This window comes from Empidonax traillii, unplaced genomic scaffold (genome assembly GCF_003031625.1).
Source record: "Empidonax traillii isolate 1590-97213 ecotype Southwest subspecies unplaced genomic scaffold, ASM303162v1 scaffold147:size910788, whole genome shotgun sequence".
In the NCBI taxonomy this organism is placed as follows: domain Eukaryota; kingdom Metazoa; phylum Chordata; class Aves; order Passeriformes; family Tyrannidae; genus Empidonax; species Empidonax traillii.
In genome coordinates, this window is record NW_020955340.1 from 426,057 (window position 1) to 448,845 (window position 22,789).

The 22,789-nt window shown below is 38.6% G+C and overlaps 1 protein-coding gene across 3 annotated transcripts; it reads right to left on the reverse strand.

Annotated features, from left to right (window-relative positions):
* On the reverse strand, window positions 1-22,789 carry LOC114057791. Of its 3 annotated transcripts, XM_027884486.1 has the most exons (6): window positions 22,714-22,789; window positions 18,240-18,378; window positions 17,011-17,124; window positions 8,321-8,526; window positions 4,069-4,120; window positions 1-123 (listed from the first exon to the last, which is right to left on the reverse strand). In XM_027884486.1, exons 1-6 carry the CDS (start codon window positions 22,747-22,749, stop codon window positions 119-121), a joined length of 552 nt encoding a protein of 183 aa, XP_027740287.1. In that variant the 5' UTR covers window positions 22,750-22,789; the 3' UTR covers window positions 1-118. The 3 variants fall into 3 exon arrangements, 2 of the variants coding, with proteins under 2 accessions (XP_027740287.1, XP_027740288.1); XM_027884487.1 differs by lacking the exons at window positions 1-123; window positions 4,069-4,120; window positions 17,011-17,124 and adding an exon at window positions 5,115-5,276 and having other exon boundaries at window positions 8,323-8,526; XR_003571303.1 differs by lacking the exons at window positions 1-123; window positions 17,011-17,124; window positions 18,240-18,378; window positions 22,714-22,789 and adding an exon at window positions 14,648-14,763 and having other exon boundaries at window positions 4,067-4,120.

A 22,789-nucleotide genomic window follows, 5' to 3' on the forward strand; every position in this document is an offset into this window, starting at 1 on the left:
CCAGGCTAGGGGGAATGATCTAGGCTTGGGAGACAGGGACTGAAGGCACAAGAGAGATGCTGAGAGGTGAGAGCCTCTTGGTTCTTTCTCTTACATGCTGCCTCACTGCATAGGAAAATTAACCTGCACTAAAAAAAAAAAGAGACAAATGAAAAAGAAGAAGTGCAGATTACCTTTTCCCTTCACAAACAAGGAGAGAGAGAGGCAAGATAAACTGTGCTACTTTCAGATCCAATTCTTTCCATGTATACTTCCTGGGGCAATGCAGTTATGTGCCTACCTAATAGCTCAGTCCAGCTCCAGGTAAGTAGTCATTAGTTTTCTTAGGAAATGCTCTAGCAGTAAGATACAAAAAGCGGGTAAAATTTTTCAGTCCTTAGTGCTGAAGGATATCTATAGAGAGATGTATAGTAACATAGTTATAAATATAGGTACAGGAGTACACACACATATGGAGCTTAATAAAAATCGATAGATTTGGTGCTACTTTATGTAGGGGTGGAACAGGAATAAAGAAGAAGGGGGGATATACGATTTTAATAAGCTCAGACATAATTACCATGAGTAAATGTTAATGCATATGAATGAACCTTTTTTTTTTTACTTTATGTATATTAATAGGCTCCCTCTGTGAAAGAATGACATCAGACATTGATAAATTTGACAGAAGTGAAAGGAAAAAATGGTCACACTATTAGGAACATTCCTGAGGTGGTGTTGAACGGTGTCTTTGATACATCAGCCTTCAGTCTCTGAGCACATTCGCATTAAATTGTGTGTACACTCAGAATTCAAATGAGCTGCTTCTTTAGATGCTGGCTTTTAGCTGCAGTCCCACCAGACGGGCTGGAATCAAACCTACAGTTTCAGAATATGGTATAGGATAATTTTCTCAGTACAGTTTGTGCCTGCTGATCTCTCAGAAGATTAGAGAAAGAGGCAGCATATAGCAGATCGTTAAAGATCTGCACAAGGATGAAGAGTAAAAAAAAATCTTCAATGAACACACTGCTCCAAGTACAGACGCTCTCCTATGCCAAGAGATCGGTCCAAGGCTGTGTGTATAATATTGCTGAAAGCAGAAAGATGACAAATTGCTTGGAATGGATTCACTCAAAAGCAAGCAAGAGCAAACCATTGATGTCTGAATACCTCAGCCATGTCTGAACACTAGTGCATTGTCACAACATGTATGCTCTTTATAACCCTTCAAGAAACCACTGTGAAAACAGTGCTACACACCTGCAATATATGTGTTTGTCTGGAGACATCAGATCAGTACAGTAACTGTCTAAGAATTTTCCAGTAAAGCCAGCATACACAGGTGCATCACATGGCTTGGGATTCACAGTGAGCCTAGAAATAAATAAAAAGCTGAAGTCATACATCTTTTTCTCATTAGCCCATTGCTTTTAAGAACTAGACATTGAGAGGTTGGAATTTAAAGATGTGAGTTAATACTACTGACACACATTTCCGAGCATCTTAACCCCCCCCCCCCAAACCAAAAACCAACCAACCAAAAACCCAAAAAGAAACAAACATCACACATGAAAGGAAAATATTTGGGATGTGGAAAAGGAGGCAGCAATGGAAAATGAATGCATAAAGAGAAGAAACAGAGGTGAGTGAATGTGTGTTAGGTTATATACATTAGTCTATTAGAAAATTATGTTTTGAAATCTGATTTTATAGAAATTTCAGCTATTCAGTGAGATTTCTGTAATAATGTCTGCTTTTAACAAACAATAGGAAAGGCAAAATTCTTTTTTAAAAAAGTAAAGTATTGAATAACAATTTTCTCCTCCTTTGCCCCATCAGCATGCAAGTACTGCCTATGGAGACAGACAGATACAGAAATAAGATATAAATATCCACCTTCCTGTTTATCACACAAAAAATCACCACTGGGTTTTTAATTCATTTTTTTTCTGGTTTCATACAGCAGTTAAAAATATTTGGTTTTGGTTTTGGTTTGGTTTTTTATTTTCTTTTAAAAATATCAAAGTGTCCTTTTGGTAAGCAAATGTAGGACATCATCTATATTTTTACATAATTTTTTTTGGATGTCAACCATAAGGCTGCTGGCAAATTAATTAGCATGTGTAGCCAAGATGATGAGTGCTAGTTACAAACATTAGCTCTTCTATGCAAAAATACAAGTCCATTTCAGTCTACTCAAGACAAACTGTTTTTACTAGATCTGCTGTATATTTGAATCTCTCAATGCCTACTATCACAGCATGCCTAGCAGTTAAATATAATTAAAGTGATAATACACCTGTTAACTGTGGAGATATTGTGCCTACCATCAGACTGCTTAGAATAACTAAAACAAACTGGCAGAAGGGTTGAGCGTGCAGTCTGCAGGTTCCTGTGGCTAAGAGAAGCCTCACACCATCAATAGACTCCTATTTTACAGAGCAGAGTCTTAACGAACCAACTATTTTACTGATCATTCTCCTTCATAGTCAGTCATCTCCTTCACTCTTTTTCACTGGTCTGAAGCTTTTTATTAATGTTTCTCCTCAGGGAAAGTACTCCAACTGCTTACAATTCCTCTTAACAGCTAAGTGTTAAGTGTTTAACGTGTCTTTTACCTTCTCTTAAAGCAGCCCAATGTCTGCAAGCCTGTTCAAGATGGCACCTGAGTTTTTCCCTCACCCCATGTTTTCAGCATCATCAACATCAGCATTTTAAGCAAGCAGCACTGTCTAAAGAGCTGATTGCTTCTGCATGATAGAAATGCTCAAATACTGTGCTGCTATCCAGCACAATATATTCAAAAATCACAGACAAGCAGAAGGAATTTATTTAAGAGGTCCTTTCCACAAAACCATATGCTTACTGTAAGGACAGAGGTGTTGTATTTAACTGGCAATGACTACTTTTATTTTAAGCTGGCAATAGCCTGCAACAACAAATATATCCAAGCATTTAATTTGTCCATAGATACTCATTTTCCTCCTTCTGCAGATACCCTTCCTTTCTATGTGTCCAGTGGCTAGAAGCCAAGGAACTCATTTTACGCTTGATAATTCATTGCTAATCAGTGCTAATCTGTTTGGGAAAACATCTGTAGCTCAAGCACGAAGAGAATCATACCAGTTCAGCTGCATCATTGTGACTGTTTACCACTGAATGCAACTCTGTGAATGCTTTCATGGGACCCACAGAGAGATTCATTCACTTGTGCAAGTGGCTTCCCACTAAGAATCAACAAGATGTTGGCACTTTTTGAGACCTGAACATTTAAAATAAAAGTAAGAAATGAATGTTGGTGCTATGTGCACCAATTTCACTATTCACGTCTCTGAGAGCAGTAGTCCCTACTAATACAGGTTTACCACTGCAGAGCTTGTGGAAGGCGGTTTTCGTCCTACTGAAACCTACTCAACTAAAAAAAAAATAATCAAGACAGCTTTGTAAGGGAGGTGCAAATCATGCCAGGTTTGTTTTGAATTTATGGCACTTGAATTTCCATTGGGCAGATATCCATCACCCCAACATTTTATACAGGCAATGATTAGGAGCAAAATTTGTATAGCACAGTCCATGAACACAACCGTGGAAGGTGCAGCTTCCTCATGAAAACAGCTGTAGACTGGGGAGGGAATGGAGGCAAATACGCCAAACTTAATGAAATCCAGCAACGCCTGGCTTTCAAACCCCGAGCAGGCACTCAGACAACAGATATTGAATACTTCATGCAAAATAAGGTTTATGTCATTGCTGCAAAATTCCTTTCCTGATATTTTCCTGTGGGCTTTGAGCCATATGTTTCTGCGTAATACAGCAAGGCACAATTAAGCTGCTCTGTAAGACCATGCTCTGCCAGTGCCAGCACTCTCCCGAGCAGGGGCACTGCGGTGAGGGGGGCCAAGGCACACACAGGCACACACAGGCACACACAGGCTGCGTCTCGCCCTAAATCTGAGGGCTCAATTTTGAGTCGAGGCTCCTGAGGCATGTCTCAGCTCAGCTTGACGGATCCATAGGGTGGTTATTCAAATGTGATGTTGTCCTGGTCTCATCTGGAATGCCTGCATGACAGTATTTCCCACTTACCCCTTTTTTTATTCATTAAAAATAAGACAGCATGAGCCTCTGAGAAACCTGTCTGTAAAACAAAGGTCTGCATTAAAAACAGGTATGAAAAACTGTCTTCCTGACAAGCAGTCGCTATTTGGAGGTGCATCTATCTCTCAGGGAATCAGTTACATGCCAGAAACAGAAACAATCCCATACAAACAGCAGCATAAGGGGAATCTTGAGGCTGAAATTTAAGCACTGAAAAGACAGAGTGCACCTCAGAAAAAGCTAGATTAGCTACCTTATCACTGCCTGCAAGCATAGACACAATATTACAGCCCTTAATTAAGCAGACATGTTTTCTCTCTGACAGAAGGTATCAGATGGTCTTCTAGATTTTCAGTGTTTAGCATATATTAACAATTTGTCTCTTTACCACGCGCCCATCATTTAATTAGCATAAAAAAACCCTAGCCCTCTGTTCACTTGGTCATCTTTATAATACATACTCTTATCTCAAAGGAACTTATTTTAATAATTTCATTAGTACAGATGTACAATGCATTCCACTAGACATTTTTCTATTTAGAGATAGATGTACTTCTTAGCAATAATTTATTACTTATTACCTTGCAAGCTGTTTTTTTAGACAAATAAGCTCACAGTTCCATTACTAGTGTCTTTTAATGATGTTTCTGTTTCAGATTGCTTTATCATTGGAGTCTAATCCAAATTTCACTGAACTTTCCCATTAATTTCAATGAAAGGCTCTGTTCTTCATTTTCCAAGCAGCTGAAAGCACATCTCAGAAAAATCTGTATACTATTTATCCAACAAGACATTTTAAAATAAAAAAGCAAAAAATTTCTTTAACATCAAGTTGCCTCTCTAATCAGCAAAACATCTTGCAGAGGTTTGTCACTACTTAGATGAGAGCATGTTCTAGAACATAGTGAATGAAAGAAACCTGGATGTTGAATGATAAATGGGAGTAGGGTGTTTTCAGAATTACTTTAGAGGACAGTACAAATGAGTTTCATATGTAGGCTTGCAAAATCGTTCATGTTGGGCAAATTTGAAAACTTATCCAAAAGTAATGAAAAGTCTGAAAAGAGATAAGATTACAAGAAAGTGCTAGAAACACAAGGTGGTCTCTGGATCTTTGGGCTGTCCACCACCTATTCCACGCTCCTTAACACAACTGTGAATCTTGGGAGGATTTCCTGCTGGGAGACACAGTTGCAAAGAAAAGACATAACTCTGGAAAGTAGAATCTCTGTTGAGTAACCCTCCTCTACTTCACTCTCAAGGGATCCCACCCGGGTTATTAAAGCCAGCTCTGGGGCACCCAACATAACAACATGGACCTATTGGACAGGTCCAGAGGACAGCCACTAAGATGATCAGAGAGATGGAGCATCTCCCCTACGAAGTCAAACTGAGAGAGCTGGAGCTTTTCAGCCTGAGGCATGAAGCGGGAACCCCAATATCTCCCTGTTCCATGCTCTTCCTTAATGATGATGCGATTTCACTGCCTATATCATGATCCAGTCTTGGAAAAAAAGTTCTAAAACTTGTAAAGGATACCTGAGAACTTTGCTGTGTTAAAAATTCACGTGTATCTTACCTCTTGATTTTCTTCTCTCATTTTACTCCAAACTTAAAATTTTTGGTGGTTTTTGCTGTTGAGCAAGTACATTATATGGTTTCAATGATGTTTTGGAAAGACCAAACTGAAGATTAAAAAAATTAAGTACTTTAAACACTAATTTAATAAGTATGTTTTATTAAGTTAGGAATATTGAGTACTAGTCCCTCGTACTTAAATTCATACTAAGAGAAAGGAGAAGTTACCCTGAGGGCGCCACATGAGAGGGGATATCCATGCTTATTAAAATGGCAAAATATTAATTTTCTATAATGAATACATTTTTTCTACTGGGTAGGATTGTGATTGACCCTCTGAAAATTAGACATTGAGAAGACTTGTTACATAACTGATTTTCTTTTCTTGCATTACAAATTTGTTCCTTGTAGTTTCATCTGTAATGATTTATTCAGCAGTTTATTAAAACAGAAAAAAAAAAGACTTGTTATTCTTTCCTGAACTTTCACAAAAGAATGAAGAGATTTAAGAAAGAGAAAAAAATGAGACACTGCATTTCTCTCTTATCAATATCAAAAACTCATCCTAATAAGGATTACTCCTACTCTGAAACCACAGCTCTTCCTGTTTCCATAAAACTATTCACAAGTTGCATATATTTCCATATTTGATCTGCATTAATATTAAAATCTTCCTGAAGTTTCTGGAAAGATTTACATGTTTTATCATCAGATAAATCCTTTATTATCTTGTACCAAAAGTTCATTCTTCTTTAAATGCAATAAATACTTAATTTGAACAAACAAAGCAAAAGCAATTAAGGAAAAGAGATGCCCTATGGAAAAAAAAAAAAAAAAAAAAAAAAAAAAAAAAAAAAAAAAAAAAAAAAAAAAAAAAAAAAAAAAAAAAAAAAAAAAAAAAAAAAAAAAAAAAAAAAAAAAAAAAAAAAAAAAAAAAAAAACCTGGAGATTAAATTCACAGCCGCATTTGTTGTCTGCATACAATTTTCAGAGTCAATACCAAATAGTAAAAAAGTAGCAAATACCAAACCTCATATGTAGAAGTCAGAACCATGCACTGCTATATTGGATGGATGAGTAGCAGAAGAGACAGGATATGGCCATGGTTGCTGGAGACAGAATGCAAGAGGCAGGTGGACAGCATGACAGGACTGAACAGGCCACAAACTCTCCAGTAACATTTGCAATAGGAAGTGGATTTTGTTTCCCAGGAGCTTTAAGGTGTTGAAAGGTTTTATTTATTTATGGTCAATCCTTTGGAGTTCTAAATTCCACAGGAAGTTGCTCAGCAGATCAGAGACTCCTCAAGAACATCACCTCATGGTATTTCACCACTTCTCATGGTACCTGCCTGCCAAGAAGTGTGCATATGGCTGCACGGAGTGAGACATTAATAAGAGAACAGAGGGGAAGAGGGGAAGAATAAGAAGCTATTCTCATAGACATTGTGCAAACATACTACAAGAGTGAAACAGATTTAAAGGGAGATAAGTTTGAAAGTGTTTGGACTTGTGTCCGATGCAAATTTCACTGTCTTTAAAAGTAGCCTCAATCTAAACTATTATATCACTCAGAATATACACCACATGCTGCTGGTCTCACTCCTGATCCTCCCAGGCAGTTTACTCCTACAGTAAAAAAGAAAATTTCATCTTTATCTTATTTGGCTATCTCTCTTTTTGTGTCTGCTGTGACTCGCGATCCCCATCTCTTGCCATCTGTCAGTGAGACAGGCCAGGGAAATACAGAACCACTGGTACTTATAGCACTTGAAACTCATGGATAAATCATTAGAGAACATACTGTAGGGAACAACTTCACAATGACAAGGAAATAAAATCAATTTTATAATAAGTCTTCTCAAATTCTTATTTCCATAGGGTCAATCCTCAGTCATTCCCATAGAAAATTCTACCCAAGAGGGAAAGAAAGAGAAAAACTGTTTGAGGTTTCCCTCTGAGAACATTCGACTTCTTCCTCAGAGGTGAGGGAATTTGCTCTCCATACTCCATGGAGCAATGGTGGGGGGATTAGACTCCAACTCCATTAAACTTTCCTACAGCCACAGGGGACTATGCAATTTCTAGCTCTTTTCTAAATGATAGTTTGCTCAAAAGGCCTCCTGCTACATTTGAAATGTAGGACAGGTGTTACCACATTAGCTATAGACCCACACAGAGAACCCATGGACATAGGAGAGTGGTAACTCCACAAATTCCACAAAAATTCCTACTGTATAATCTAAATAGAAAAAAAGGGAGGTTCTCAGATTAAGATGATATGAAAATATAGTTTTCTTTTAGCGTTATAACTTTAGAGGGGATTTGAAAGTTTCCTGTTCTCCGGCATTAAAAACTAGCAGTAAAACATCACGCAGTACAACACTGAGTTTTAATACTGATCTTTTTTTCACATAAGCCACGAAGCAACTCTGTTTCTAGGATTGCTATCTACAGAACACATAATCTTTACCCTGTCACAAGTCTTTCCTGCTGCTGCGGAATTTGTTTCATATGATATCCTCCTCCTGCTATTTCCATTTCGGAACAAGCTCTCTTACCTCCTCCCACTCCACTTAAGTGCTTGTGTGTGACTGCAGCTGAAAGTAAGGGGTAGTCACTGTTGTTGTCATATTTGTGGAAACACTGTGCAGATGACTCACTGTGCTGACAACCTGAAAACTCCTGCTCTTTTGATCTGGTACTTGCATTTCTTCCTCCTTTGCCACATCCCAAAAGTCAAAGTAAGTGGACATGTCCTCTGTGTGTGTGACAGTGGTTATCAGGACTTTTTCTGTGTCCAAATACTTTTGACTGAAGTCACTGGGGTTTGCTTTAAAGATCCCAGGATTAACTTTTCCTTTCATACCTGCAAAGAAGGCAACATTCCATATCAGTATCATTCATCAAGTCAGTGATTTCATGAAGGTAAGATGGTGGGCATGAATCTTATTACCACAGTGGTTCCCTTGAGCTTCTGTGGTGAAATAAAAGGGCATCAAACCATTTATGAATTATTGCTGTGGTCTTTGAGGTCCCTCTGTTCTACTCATATAAATGGAGCATCAGCAGAAATTATCATCAGGTCAGGTAACTCTAAGCGTCAGATCCTCAGCAGATATGAATCGCTATCACTCTAATAAAAAAATAAAAAGTCACCTATTTTGAGGTTCGGCTCTAGGACGCATTTATCTTACTGTGTTCATCTGAATTTATGAGGAACCTGCACTTAAAAATGAAATTACATCTGAGAGGTAGGAACAAGGATCATCTTTATATGAACAATGGGATATGACAAAAGCATAGCAAACAAAAATTCAGGGGTCATGAATACCCAAATAATTTACCTTAAAGAACATGCAAAAAGATGTTTCACTGGAATAGGATGTTGTCTGGAGATAACATCAAAGTTAGCACAATATCACGGCTGTTACCATTCAAAAAAATTCTGTCTACAGTTAAAAAGATAAACGGGGCTCATGAGAAAGATAATTCAAAATCTAAAATTAAATATTTTGCAGTCTCCAGTTAAATTTAATGAGTAGCAAAACGATTTAAGAAAATAAGGCATTCATTTCATGACTATTGTATAGGTGGCTATCGGTGCTTGTTATGACTATAAGATCACACTTCAGATATCTACATCTCTCCAGTTTTCATCTCTTCCAAGACTTATAGCTCTGGCACTTCTCTATAGTTCAAAAATACAGCACAGCTTCTTGCAATTTCCTGAGACACTGCACCTGCAATATATTCATGATAATTGCTCCGAACTCATGCATACAGATGACAAAAGAACCTGAACGGCAATTCAGCTTTTTCATGCAAAGGAAACATAATTGTTTTATAATATGCTGTAAGTTTTAAACCTGCAGGTTAAGTATTCATTTAATTATTTAGGAAGAGGTTGCACTTCTACTACTCTCTCTCTACAAGAGGCAGCCTGCCTCTGCACCATGCCAGGAGAAGGAAGGGGGAAGAGCTCAGATTTAGGATTTTTCTTCCTCTTTTTGCATCTCACACTTTCCCCTTATTACAAATGCAGTTTTGCTTCTACTGCCTCTGCTCATCCACTTATCACTGATATTTTCAGAAACAGACTATTTGAGACAAATATGTTGATGAGCAAATAGAGGAAGAGGAGAAAAAATAGGGACTCCTGTGTTTCCTGCACAGGTAACTGGATTCAACACAGCTATTATAAACCCCATACATCAGATCTTGTACTAGTTAAGGGATTTTGTTTCAGACGCTATTAGCAGAATCGCAGGAAAAAGAATGATTGTGTAACAGAGTCAAAAGTATTTTCGGTTTCAGATGAGAAAACTTACTTTCACAGCAGACCTGGTAAGATGTATCAGTAGCTACCAAATATCTCCTTTGGTTCAAAACATTGAAGCCTGCATTTTTTCAAAATGGACAAACCAGTGAAAAGGCTTACCTCTGGATTTGTGTGCGTGTTTGATCCAGTAGTTGTAATACATTGTCGTAGCACACAGAGTCATTAAATTTATCTAAAGGTACTACATTAAAAAATCATCAAATGCAATGAATCATGGTTTAAATTTTCAAAAGACCTCACATAATTCAAGGGTCCACTTTCCATTAGTACTTCATAGGTAGTAATGAGACTTCACAGAATTAAGCAGTGCGACACCTCGCTCATAATGCTGATCCTACCTCACACAAATTTTCCATGGATAGGAACCTAAATGCAGGATCAACAGAAAGCTGCTGAGCAGAACATGCACCAAACTATCAAGAGAGAAATTTCAGCCTAAAGGAACAGTGTTTATACATGTCCAGAGAGACCCAGTCTCTGTACAGATCGTTAATAGATCTCTGTACAGATCTTAATAGATCCTAAATAATCTCAACCATTTGTATGATACAAAACATTGAATTTACATTTTTAAAGAGTAGTAGTGATAGGCCAGGTGAAGTGAGAGCTTTGGAGTTGTCACCCTGTGAGGGTGTGGGGGACAGGGTCCAATTGCTCCTTCTGCCCAAACCATAGCCTGAGCTTGAGTTCAAACCAGCACCCCAAGAGAGAATCTCAACATCCAGCTTTCCGTAGGTTGGAAAAATTATCTGAGTCACCAACACAAGATTTGCTCCTTCTTGTAAAAATAATTCAATATACAGAGAACTGAGGTCAGAGAGAGTGTCTTTAATCCCAGTAATTAGGAAACATATCCAAGATGGGAGTTCAGTTCCACATCTGATAGATATCACTGCTCCAGAGCAGGGATCTGAACCTGGGTCTTTTACCTTTGTCTCACAGCTACCATTTACTTTAAGCATGTTTTGATCATGCTGGTAACATCGGGTCTATAGCAAACATAGTCCCATTTCAAAGGCTTCAAGGTTTTAGGCTGTAGAAATCCTTGAGGTGGATCTCAATATTTAGGTGAGTTTGGACAGCAAAATCTTGAGCATATGCAAAACTTAACATGCTAAACTAATAGTCAGGAGGTAAGTGACAGCTAAGGAGTAATTATTCCAATGGTACATGAATGCTGGGACAAGGTGATGCCTACATTGTGCAGCAGATTATGGTGACAGAAAAGCTCTGAGCTGACTTTCACAGTACATCCACAGAGTTCAGCACAGCACCATGCAGAGACAGTCACACGGGTCTCAAAGGCAGCCTAGCCTTTTTGGTATGGCAGAACATGCATTATTAAATTCAATCCCTGTTTCTCAGCAGAGCTAATTAGTTCAGGTGCAGCTCAACGCTGCTATAATTATACTCCATCTGCTTCCAGAGCTAGCTAGTTTGGGTGCTGAGAGCTAGGAAATTTCTCTGCAGTAACCCCTCATGGGAGGGGGCATGATACTATTATGTCCTTAGGCGTGAAAAGAGATGGATTGACGCTTTGGTCTCTTTGATGATGCGAGTCTTAGCAGCCTAAATCCTGCGGAGTTAAATCCTCTCAAGGGACAGATTTTTTAAGATGTTTAAATAGCTAAAGCCCCAGGTATGGCCCCAGTGAGGCTTTTGAAAAATGCCTCATAAGCACTAAGTGTTTGTTGGGTGGTAAATGACTCTGTGCAGCAGCGCAGCAGTGAGAGCCTCACGTCAGACATCTGACTGAGGCAGTCTGTCGGAGGCAGCAGCCCACAGGGCCCTGGCTCTTACCAAAACCTTGATGTGGTCAGATTGTCTTTGCTGGCTTGCAATCCAGCATGTAAGTGCTAAGACTCATTTGGCTACACAGAAAATATCAAGCCTGTCTGCTTCTTAAGAAAGAGACAGTGAAGACTCAGATGAATGCTAATTTAGCGCTCAGTATTCACTCACTTGAAAACGAAGCCCTGATCCAAAGACTACTGCAGTGAATGGAGTACCTCTCCTCCATGTCAATTCATATTGGATCAGGTCCTGAATTTGTGGCATGGAGCAATTAGTATGAAATAGATTAGGTAACAGCTTCCTTTATTCAGTTGCACAAGTTTTTTCAAGATGAACTGATTGCCCACATTTGTTTTGTACAGACGGCTAAATCATCAATACCAACAAGACTGGCATTAATCAACAGAATTACTTCCCTGCTCTCACAGGTATTTTGCTTCATATCCCTTTACAAAGGCTGTCAGGGACTGTCTGTAGCTTCCAGTACTATACTATCGGAGGATGCAGCAAGGCCATGCAGCCTGACCATGGGAGAAAGAATGTAAATAAGAGGTGAACATCCAACCATACGTGAAGGCTAGTGGTAAATATAGATAATAGAGCTAAGAATAGCGTTAGTATGTAAGATTCTAGGAGACGGTGTGTGAGTGCTGCTGTGTGAAGACAATGTAATATTCTGGATGAAGAGAATAAAGCTGAATTTAGGCCATCATCATCAAGTGCCCAGTTTTATTTACATGGCCGTCCTCGTATTTAATACAACACTATACAGCACTGCCACAGCACATTCTTCTAGATACTGGAGTCATCCATATGCATTTGACCCACAAGCTTTTCATCAGCACACTCAAATGAGAATACTTTCAGTGACCATGTGAACCCCACAACATGTTCTCACTCCATCTGCTTTGTTTAACCACACATCACCTCACTTTGGTAGCATTTATATGTACTTGTGGGTGTGTATGTGTGTCTGTGTTCAGAGACAGTGTTCAGCTTCCATGTGCACTGTGCAGGTGTGAATGACACCTGCATTTAACAGGATGGAGTCTGTGTGAGCGTCTGTGTCACTGCCATTAACAATTTGTCTCCCCGCACTGCTGCCGATGCCGGCTCTCTCAGCAATGCTACGCCTCTGCTTGCTTTCTGTCTTCCAGGGGCACTGACTAAGGCTACTGAGACTGTTAGATATTGATTGAAACTCAATCAGTTGCTACTTATCTAACAAATATGCAGACATTACTTTGTGAAATGATTTTGGAAAGTGACAAAGGGAGCTGCCCCACATCACCCACTTTTAGGAGAAGAGCTCTGCATTTCTGCTTTGGGTCAGCCACGGCTGTCTCACTGCCAAGCCGCTCTCTCAGGGTGCAGGCAGCCTCTGATGCCTCTTCAGACAGGAAATAATTACTTGTTATATAAAGGTTGCTGCCTACTACTCGTGTATATTCAGTGTATTCAGTCTCACTAACCTATCGGTCACACTGCACTGCAGTTCTGGACCACGTGAGTGGTATACCCTGAGAGATGGCACCCAAAATGCCTGTCCGAGCCCAGTTGTGTGCCCCAGCTCACCAGCCATTCCCACCAGTGCCTTTCACCATCCCACAGTCCCCAGCTTGGATATCCTGAGGAGCTTTGGCTCTCTTAGATACGCCCCATCAATGGCAGCAGGCTGCCACGAGGCAAATCAAAGGCAGTAAGTAATTAGTGACTGAGAGGTGGTAAGGAGCCGGTATAAGGGATTTTTGCCCATTTCTGTGCAAGGCTAGAAGTTTAACTCAAAGCATCTCCTGCAGCGGTTTAGGTTGTTAGTGCCTGACTTTGTACTGAAAAGAGGGTGGACTCACAGTCAGTCACAGCAGAGAGGTATTTTGAGAAGCTGTCTCCACACAGTTACCTCATCTAGTCTGAGAAGTGTGTGTGAGTGACTAAAGCCTGTGCACTGTACATTCAAGCAGGTGAGTTAAACCACTGGCAATTAAAAATAACCTCCCTGGTTTTGCAGTGGGACGGTGGATCAGATGTCACACCAATGCGGGGGCTCAGCAGTGAACCAGAAACTTACAGCTGGAAGTCAGGACATGACTATGGAATGAGCTGGACACAATAACAAGGGATCAGAGAGCTCTCAGGTCTGAAGCTCAGCATTAAGGTGTGGGCCAAATTACCCTTTTAGACATGACCACAGGTCATTCAGGAAGTCTCATGAGCCTCACAGACTTCAGCTCCCCTAAACCACTAAAAGGCCAAAGGCAAATGCAGCTGATGCAAAAGTTCTCCAGAACTCATAATTAACTTTTTCTTTGCTTTTGTCTCTTGGTTCTTCCTTTTCTTCTTTATAATTTTGTAACCTCTCTGTGCAAAGAGAAAGTTGCCATTCCAGTATCTGCTCTAGCTTTAAATTTCAAGTTTTCAGTCCATTTTTGTTTTCCATTTCTCATTAATACATTACAGATGACTTATTTTATTAATTGCAGTCTATTTTTCTAGTTAATTTAATTTTCTGGGAAATAAATGCTTTCCTGACCTCTTCCAGTCTTGTTCTAATGCTTAGCCAAATGTCTTAAGGCAGTGAAGGAAAAAACAAACAGCTGAACATCTGCTGAAAAGGTTGCAAGGGTGAATAATCTCTAATAGCTTCTAATGAGCTTCCAGAAATATATTGCATAAGGAGCAATGCACAGACATGAGTTCTTAAACCCTTGCTTATAAGACTATCTTGCTCAGTTACTTCAGTCAGTTACAGACAGAAGAAAATTCATACGCAGAATATGTTATCAGATGCTTTTAAAATGCATCCTACAATGACATATCTCTCTTCAAGCAACCATTAAGTGGGCTCAACACACACCCTGCTGTTATGCTTTACGGGTGTAATTTACATCAGGAAGACTGGAAGCAGTCCCTTATTATAGCTGAAATTCTCCATCATTTTGGTGCACTGCTTGTCTGTCTCATAGCACGCAAACACAGGAGCTCACCTGCGACCTGCATCCAAAAGCTTCTTTGGTGATGCAGCTCAGCCCTGCCCCTGGAAGTAAGGATTAGGAGGGCAGGGTCAGAGATCAAGAAGGGCATCTGGTAGCTGTACAGGTGTAAAAAAAAGTGCTGTTACTATTCCCCAACTCAGTGGCCAAAGCACTAACAGGGCAATTGCTGAAGAGTAATCTCTTCTCTTTGCCTTGGATTTCAGTTTCTCCTCTTTGGGGTTGCCCTCAGTTCAGCCACATATATCTGCCTGCCATGCTCGGGCAGAGCATATAAGTAAACTCACTACAAGGAAAGTCAATAGAGTTTCACTCACTTACAATAGAAGTGAATTTAGCCACCAATCGATAATGAACAGCAAAATGTTCCCTTCGTGCCTGTTCTTGCAGCTGTCCTTCATCTAAAGAGTTCAACCTCACTTAGAGAATCAATGTATCAATAGAAAGTAAACTGTGTTTTCAGTAAAACTGAATATGTGAGCAGAGTCAGCATTGTATGATTATTAATTTCCAAAGTTAGCCACAAGCTTTTAACGGTTTCCATTAAATCTCCAAATGAAATTGAAGCACTTGGAAAATCATCAACAAATTCTGTATTAAAATACTCTCCTCCATCCCTCTGCATGTGCAGAAGCAACTTGGCATATTCCTAGGGCAAGCAAGGATACACTTTTGACTGAAAGCAATGATAATTCACTGCCTCTTATGTCTGGGATAGCCCTGAGCTTATTCTGCCACCTTGTGTGATCAACATATAATACAGCACAATCTCATTTTCGAGTCCATATTTCTTTTTCCACTCCATTAGGTCTCACATCTTATTTAGTACTCCTCAAAGCTGGGAGTTTGTTAAACTCTGTGGAGACAACAACTCATCTCTGATATTCTAATATGGATTGTCAGGATAAACCAAATGTAATATTTTGTTCATACACCACCTCCGCAAAAGCCACTTAGTTTTATTAGAGCAGTGAACACTTCTTGGTAACTATACAAAATAATGCATATTTCTGTTAGCTTATTGTTAGATTGTGGTTCTCTTGAACTTCATTAAAATTATTTCCTAAATAATGTCTGGGAATTGTTTTAGCCCATATTATCCATTAAAAGCAATTTATTGAAAAAAGGAAAAAAATCATTTTTCCAAAAAAAGACTTGAGCTGTGTGACTAGCCACTCCTTCTCCTATGGCCTATTTTACCATTATAGAAGTAGTTTCTTTACACTTTCCCCTACTGGAAAACTGTGAATTTTAGAAAAACATTTGGCTTTCTATGTAAAATGTCTGTTGAAAGCAAATACAAGGGTAGTCTTTCAGAAAGTTTCTCCACTGTTTTCTCAGTGTTTCTAATTTCTGCCTCTGTATTCAGTCATGACAATATGAAAAATTAATATATGTAAAATTTAAAAAAGAAAAAGCCTTTAATGAAAACCCCAGTTAGAGCCTGTTGGATAAAAATGTTTGATGTTTTTATTAGCTGAATGAATTAGTTTTCTTCTTCTGGAAACAGGTAAAGCATTCCTTAAGTTCGTCTACAAAACCGTCTGAAGCTTTAGGTCAGACTATCGTGAGAGACTCCACGAGGGATCCTCATGCCTAGAAATGACTGCCAGTGCAATGCAAAAATCAATAAAGCTACATGAAGCTGTTACCTACGGATGTCATCTCTCTTGGGATCACCAGCAAGTGCCCATGTACATCGCAGGTACTGAAACACTTAAATGTGACACCAGCCGTGTCCAGCAAGGCTACCAGTATAGAGAGGAACTTCACCTTGTTCACAGAAAGGCTCTCAGCACATGCAGGTTTTAAATACCTGTGAGGTTGTGTCTGCTGTTAAGCAGAGGTGACAGAAGGTAGGAAGCAGATTATCAAAAGCTCCTTCTAAATCCTGCAAATGCAGATGTTGACATCTTTTATTGCCTTATGTTCTACAGATACGGACCTACATTTCTTATCCAAAGTGAACTATGACTCAGACTTAATTAACCAGAAATGTGGTGCCTACAAGATCTATCCTAAAGGTAGAGTGAATGCAGTCAAAGCAAAATTCATTCCTGTAGTCTAGTTTTAATGTCTTTTACACAGCGAAATAATTATAGCTAAAAGCTGATGTTTCCACTTCATACTTTTGGAATACAATTCATCTTACAGTATCTCATCATGACCTTAAATTGTTGCTGTGGTCAGAAAAATGTTTGTGGTAACATCATACCATTTCACTCACCATATATTCTGCAAGTAATCAAATCACAGGGCTGATCTCCAGTCCTTCCGTGAGGAGAAATAATTGAAGCAGAAAGATTCACAGTGATTTTCATAAGAACCAAGAAAAATACGTCTACAAGATACCACTCAAAAAAACATGCAATTTGCATGTCAGAGACAACTTTAAAAAACTTGGAATTTGACAAATAATTTCAGGCCATACGAACACACCTCTCCACAGTTAATAATGAAAGTAATTTCAGAAAAACTGTTTACTTTAATTACCCTGCACAAAATTTTGACCTTTCTTTCAGAAATTTTTTCAAAAAGGATTAATAAATTTATATATTTAAGAACAAAACTGAAAATTTTGCCTATGATTGTATGTTTCTTGTTGACCTAGAGAGGAAAATCATATTAAAATATTTTTTCCAATCACATACTGATTAAAAAACACAACCTTCAAAACATGTTACGCACAGTTTTAATTTCAAAAGGCTTTGTCTCAAGTTTCAAAAGCACAGAGCAACCCTGCAATGTGCATAATTAGCCTAGTATAAGGGAGCATACAGTAAAGGGACCTGGAAAGTTTGAATCCCTTTACAGGCTCTTGCAGAGCCCTTGGCAAGTCATTTCATTCCCTTATATCTCTATTTCCCTTTCTATTAAGTCAGGGCAATAATACCTACCTTCCCTGAAGAGGTGACAGTAATTAAGTCAATGTTTAGCATAGCACTTTCAAGATGCAAATCTCTGCATTAAAGTTCTAAGTACTATTATTATTATCATCATTATCACTGATTATCATTAAGCTAAAGCTACTGTTTAATTCTGTATGTTCTCATTCTGAGAGATACATTCAACTACCATTGTAAGCTAATTATACCATCTACTCTTAAGTATAGGAGTACAAAAGCATACCTTCTGCTGCATTTGCAGTCTGTTCCCTCTTTCAAATACTCTTTGTGTAAAGGAAAATATATTCTTAACTAATGCCTTAAGGAAGTTTACATGGTATTGCCAAATTAGCTCATTGCAATTAGTATCTCAGGTTTCTCTGCAATCCCAGGAAAATAGCAGTAGCCACAAACGCAGTTAATGATGACTTTGTAAAACAGAACTGGAAGTTAATAGTGAAAGGGCTGTCAAAGAGCAAAAGGCTGCATTTCAAATGACCTTTAAATCCTCTGCGGCTCCTGCAGAGGATAAAAGGTAACATGAGTGACAAAAAAGGCTTTTCCAGCTCACCAGATTTCACCAGGTCAAAGAAAGAAGCATTTGTATTGAATAAATAAATAGATAATTCATCTCCCAGCTGTTTTGGCATCTTTCCCGATATGAGGACAGGTAGGAAGCAGGTCTGTGAAGCTGGATGAATTTCAGAGACCTGTGAAACAGTCAGAGAGCCAGAGAACTGAGCCCAAGTTGCTTGTTACGCAGAACAGAAAGGAACAGAAATTTGCCCACAGGGCTTCAGATGCAACGTGTGTCTGTGAATGATATTAAAATGCCAATGTCAATTTAAAACTAAAAATCAGTTTCTTCTGGTTTTGCTCACAAGAATGTGCAGCTGGGTGACGTAACCCTGCCACCCTCCCTGCTGACTGTCACAGTCATCTGCAAAGCTCAACTTGTGTGAGCTTCCAGATGTCTGGGCACAGATATGGCCAACACTTGTACCTCAAACCCTATCTGCAATGAAAATAGGCATACACACATAGACACACAGTAAAGAGGTGGTGTGTCACATCTTGGCATGAAGCCCTGAAGAAAACCACTCTTCTCCTCCTGATTGTTTGTGTTATGACAACACATTAGTCTAAATAAATAAGTAATTTTTAATGGACATTGAAACTTTATAGCCTTGAAAGAACCTCTTTGACATAAGACATTTTGTGACAATGCAGTGTTTTGAATCTACATAATCTTTCTGTCTAAGGATATCAATGCAAAAAGTTTCTGAAGTCAAATAATTAAAAATGCGTGAAAATGCTGAGAGACAAAGTAAATGTTACTTTTTATAGGGAAGAAAACTGAAACCTAGACGTTAAAATCTGCATCCAATCTCACACAGTTGGATGAGACACATAATGGTTCATATTCTCAGTGGTGGCGTATTACAGACCCACCAACCATTTGAAGAACACTGTGGTTCCAGTCTTCTTTATGTGCCAGGTTATCTCTGTGCTGCAGGGGAGGCTTTCTGCAGTGCCCTGAGTCTCACCCATGACAGAGGGAAGTCAAACGTGCCTGCAGTGCTCATCAGGATCCCAAATGCCAGGCAGGCACTTCCAAGTTAATAATTAAGCACAGTCTGAGCCCTCCGTAACACAGGGACTGGAGGGAAGGCTTTCCTCTCTCGAAGACACTTTTCTGTCATTTAATGTGACATACTACTCACCATCCCCTCACCCCAGTTTTCCTTATGGGAGGACATTCAAAGGATAGTTGCTCAACCCTCATGAGCAAAAGAGGTTAATGAAGATTTTTTAATGGAAGAGGCAAATTACTTCTCTAATGTAAAGAAGGGGTTGAGAAATGAATGAACAGTATTCAATTACATTAATACCTAAGATAATGGGAGAAAAGTCATAAAGCACACACGTACATAGACAGCTATCCATCTGCTCTTTGCCTTTCTTCACGTCTTGTAGAAAGCTATCCTGAAGTGGCGTGGAACTGGCTGTTGTCATAAATAAATTTTTATAACTGCAATAAGAAAAAGAGAAAAAAAGTAGACTGCAAGAAGGGAATTCTTCATATAAATGGCACCTGCATGGCCATCCAGTGCTATTAGTCACTATAACTCAAGAGGAAAAAGTTTTATTGGTAAACCAGTGTGACTCCTTGTTAAACTTCTATGCAAGGCATTTCTGCTTCTTGTCAAAACCGATTTCCAAAAACAGCCTAATTTTCCCTATAGAAGCAATCTGAGAAACAATTTACAAACATTGTTTCTGTTGGGTGGCTATCAAGTACCTTTGCTTCTTTGTCTGATATTCTTAAAGTATGTTTAAGCATTACTGCACAACCTTACAAGACAACAAAAGGGGGGTAGGAGCAGGCTGTTCAATAACGTCAGATGGTTCCTGTTCTTTAAAACTGAGACAACTGAATTTTGCCAGCTAGAAAATTGTACAATGTAATCAACATACTGACAAGCTGCAAAATATAATTTATTATACATGTCTTATCACATAATAGCATAAAATATTTATCACTGTATGTAAAAACAATGTTCACTTCCCAGACAAAACACGACTATAATTCCTTATTTTCTTTCTTCATGGGTTCTCTTTTAATTACCATTTCAATAGGCTTAGAAATGGGTGGAATTCCAAATCTAACCTCTGCCAAATCTTCAAAACCCTTGGACATTTGTATCTCTCTCATTCTGTTACTGAAAGCTTCAAACCAATAGTTTTGGAAATTAAATTGACCAATTTATTCATCACTGTAGCAGGGCTTAAAGCTCAGCAACATGATTGCCATCATGTCATTGCTGTCAATGACCTGAGTCTTGCGTTTCAGAGACTGCCCCGGTAACACTTGATAATAAGTGGAAAAACATCATTACTTCTTTTGGTACTCATTATAAAAACATTAATTGGGGTGAAAGGTAATCCACTTCATATGCTAAGTCATGGTTCTTCTCTAAGGGTGGACAAGGGGAATTGCAAGAATAAATATGTCATTGTGATTTGTTGCCACAAAATTTCCTTAAAGTTTGAATGAACTGACTAGTAGAAGGCGTCACAACACGGAAAAACATTCTTTTGATTTTAATTATCCAGGTCTAGTCTGAAAGGTCGCCATCAAAATGAGAACACAGCACAGAAAAGGGATGAGCTCCAAAGTAATGTCAGTACAATTTATGCAACCCATTTTTTCCACTATCCTGTTTTGAATAGTTTCATTTTATTTATTTTAGGGAATCACTCCATGGGTCTCACACAGAAAATTCTCAGTTCCTTTACTACTCCGTTCCTATTGTCTCTTCCTTTCAAGAACTGTTTCATTAGTGGAGGGAAAAAAAAAGAAAAAACCCACCACCAATTTTCTGCAGTTTGACTCCTGTGGCAGAAAAGCATTAAACTCACAGCCAGGCAGCTGTTTTCCCCCTTCTCAAGTGCTGTCATTCTACCTCTTTAAGCTCTATTTTATCAGTTGCATGGAATTTTTTTTCTTCATATCAAAGAGCACATTAAATTCTCATTAACAGAGAGGGGAATTAGGCATGCACAGTTAGAAAACGAATAAAAAAAAAATTCTATACTAAGTAAAGAAACAGGATTCCCCTGACAAAAGTGTATTCACAAAGAAATATCATTGCAGGTAACAAATAAACTCCCTTGGCTAAGTCAGATATAATTTCCAAGGTTTTCTGAATGCGGGTGCTCTCTTGGAGGCATTTCAGCAGGAAAAAATGGGCTCTGCTCAGCCTGGGTTTATCTCAAAATTTTTGACTTTCATGTTCATGGAACAATAATGTTTGAAAAAACCAAAAATTTAAATTAAATCCCAGGCCTTGTAAGGAGGCATCTCAGGGGCCAGCTACTGGCAGGGCTGGAGAGAATGTTGCTGCCAAATGGAAAATGTGAGCTGGCAAGTGGACCTGAAATCTTATATTTTGAACTTGGCACATCTGAAAAGTCTTGGCACTTGGTTTCAGGACCTGGAATGCAAAGCTTGTGAACAAGTTTTTCCTCATAAGAGCATAAAGAGCACCTTTAGTATGTGTAAAACAAACTTCCACCTACCCTTCTTATAAACAGCCCTGGTGTATTTTGCACAGTATGAAGTAGCCTTTAGAAATGCGTTGATTTTGCCTAGATATCCTATCTTCATTTGTCTTGCTTTGCCTCATGTGGGCCCCAATGACTTTTTGACCCTCCAATAAATTTTAGCATCATTCAGAAGGTCAAACAGTCAGGAAAAGCAAAAATGGATTAAAAAAGAAAGAACTGCAGTGGATGGAGAGTTATAATCATAAGCTTTATTAGATATTTCAGATGCTGCAGACTTTAATGGCAGCAAGCTTTTAAAAGTTCAGCCTCTGCTTTTACTGGTATAAGGGGATACTGTTATTTTTTCCATCTGATTTTTAATATCACTAAGCCAAAGAGTTACCAAAGTCTTTCTGAAAGTTATATAAACTATTTAGATTATTTTAAATTAATTTTGAAATATTAGTTTAAAAACGGAAAAATTTATAAAAACATTTTCCTAGTATTTCCCTGTACCCTTGATGACAAAAAAGAGTCAAAAGAGACAAAAAAGAGTCAAAAGAGACAAAAAAATATTATTTGCCTCTCTCTTCTCATCTTAGCCTCTCTGCATTTTCTGGTTTTCTCTTTTTTCTTTTTTTTTTTTCCCTCTTTCATAGGGCAGAGAGGGAACAGACATCACTGGTAAATCACAGCTTTGAAATTAAATAAAGGCATGGTTGCAGTCTCTTTAATATCAACATATTCTCAATATTAATATTATTATTATCATCTTTACCAGCTTTATGGCTGAAGCCTAAGCATCTGAGAGACACAACTGCTTTCATAAGTCACATTTCTCCTGTAATATGCTCACATGTGGTGAGCAAGTAATTTATCCTGTTAATATCTTGTTCAGCTATTGAGAACTTTTGAGTTTGAAACTGCTGAAAAGAAGCCCAAGACATAAGGTGCAAAGGAATTTTAAAAATTGTTCTGTAGCCAAGCCAACCCACCTTGGACCCTGAATGTGCAGAAAGTCTCCAGCCCATGAATCATCTATATACTATGTTGCGGTCCACCATGCAAGCT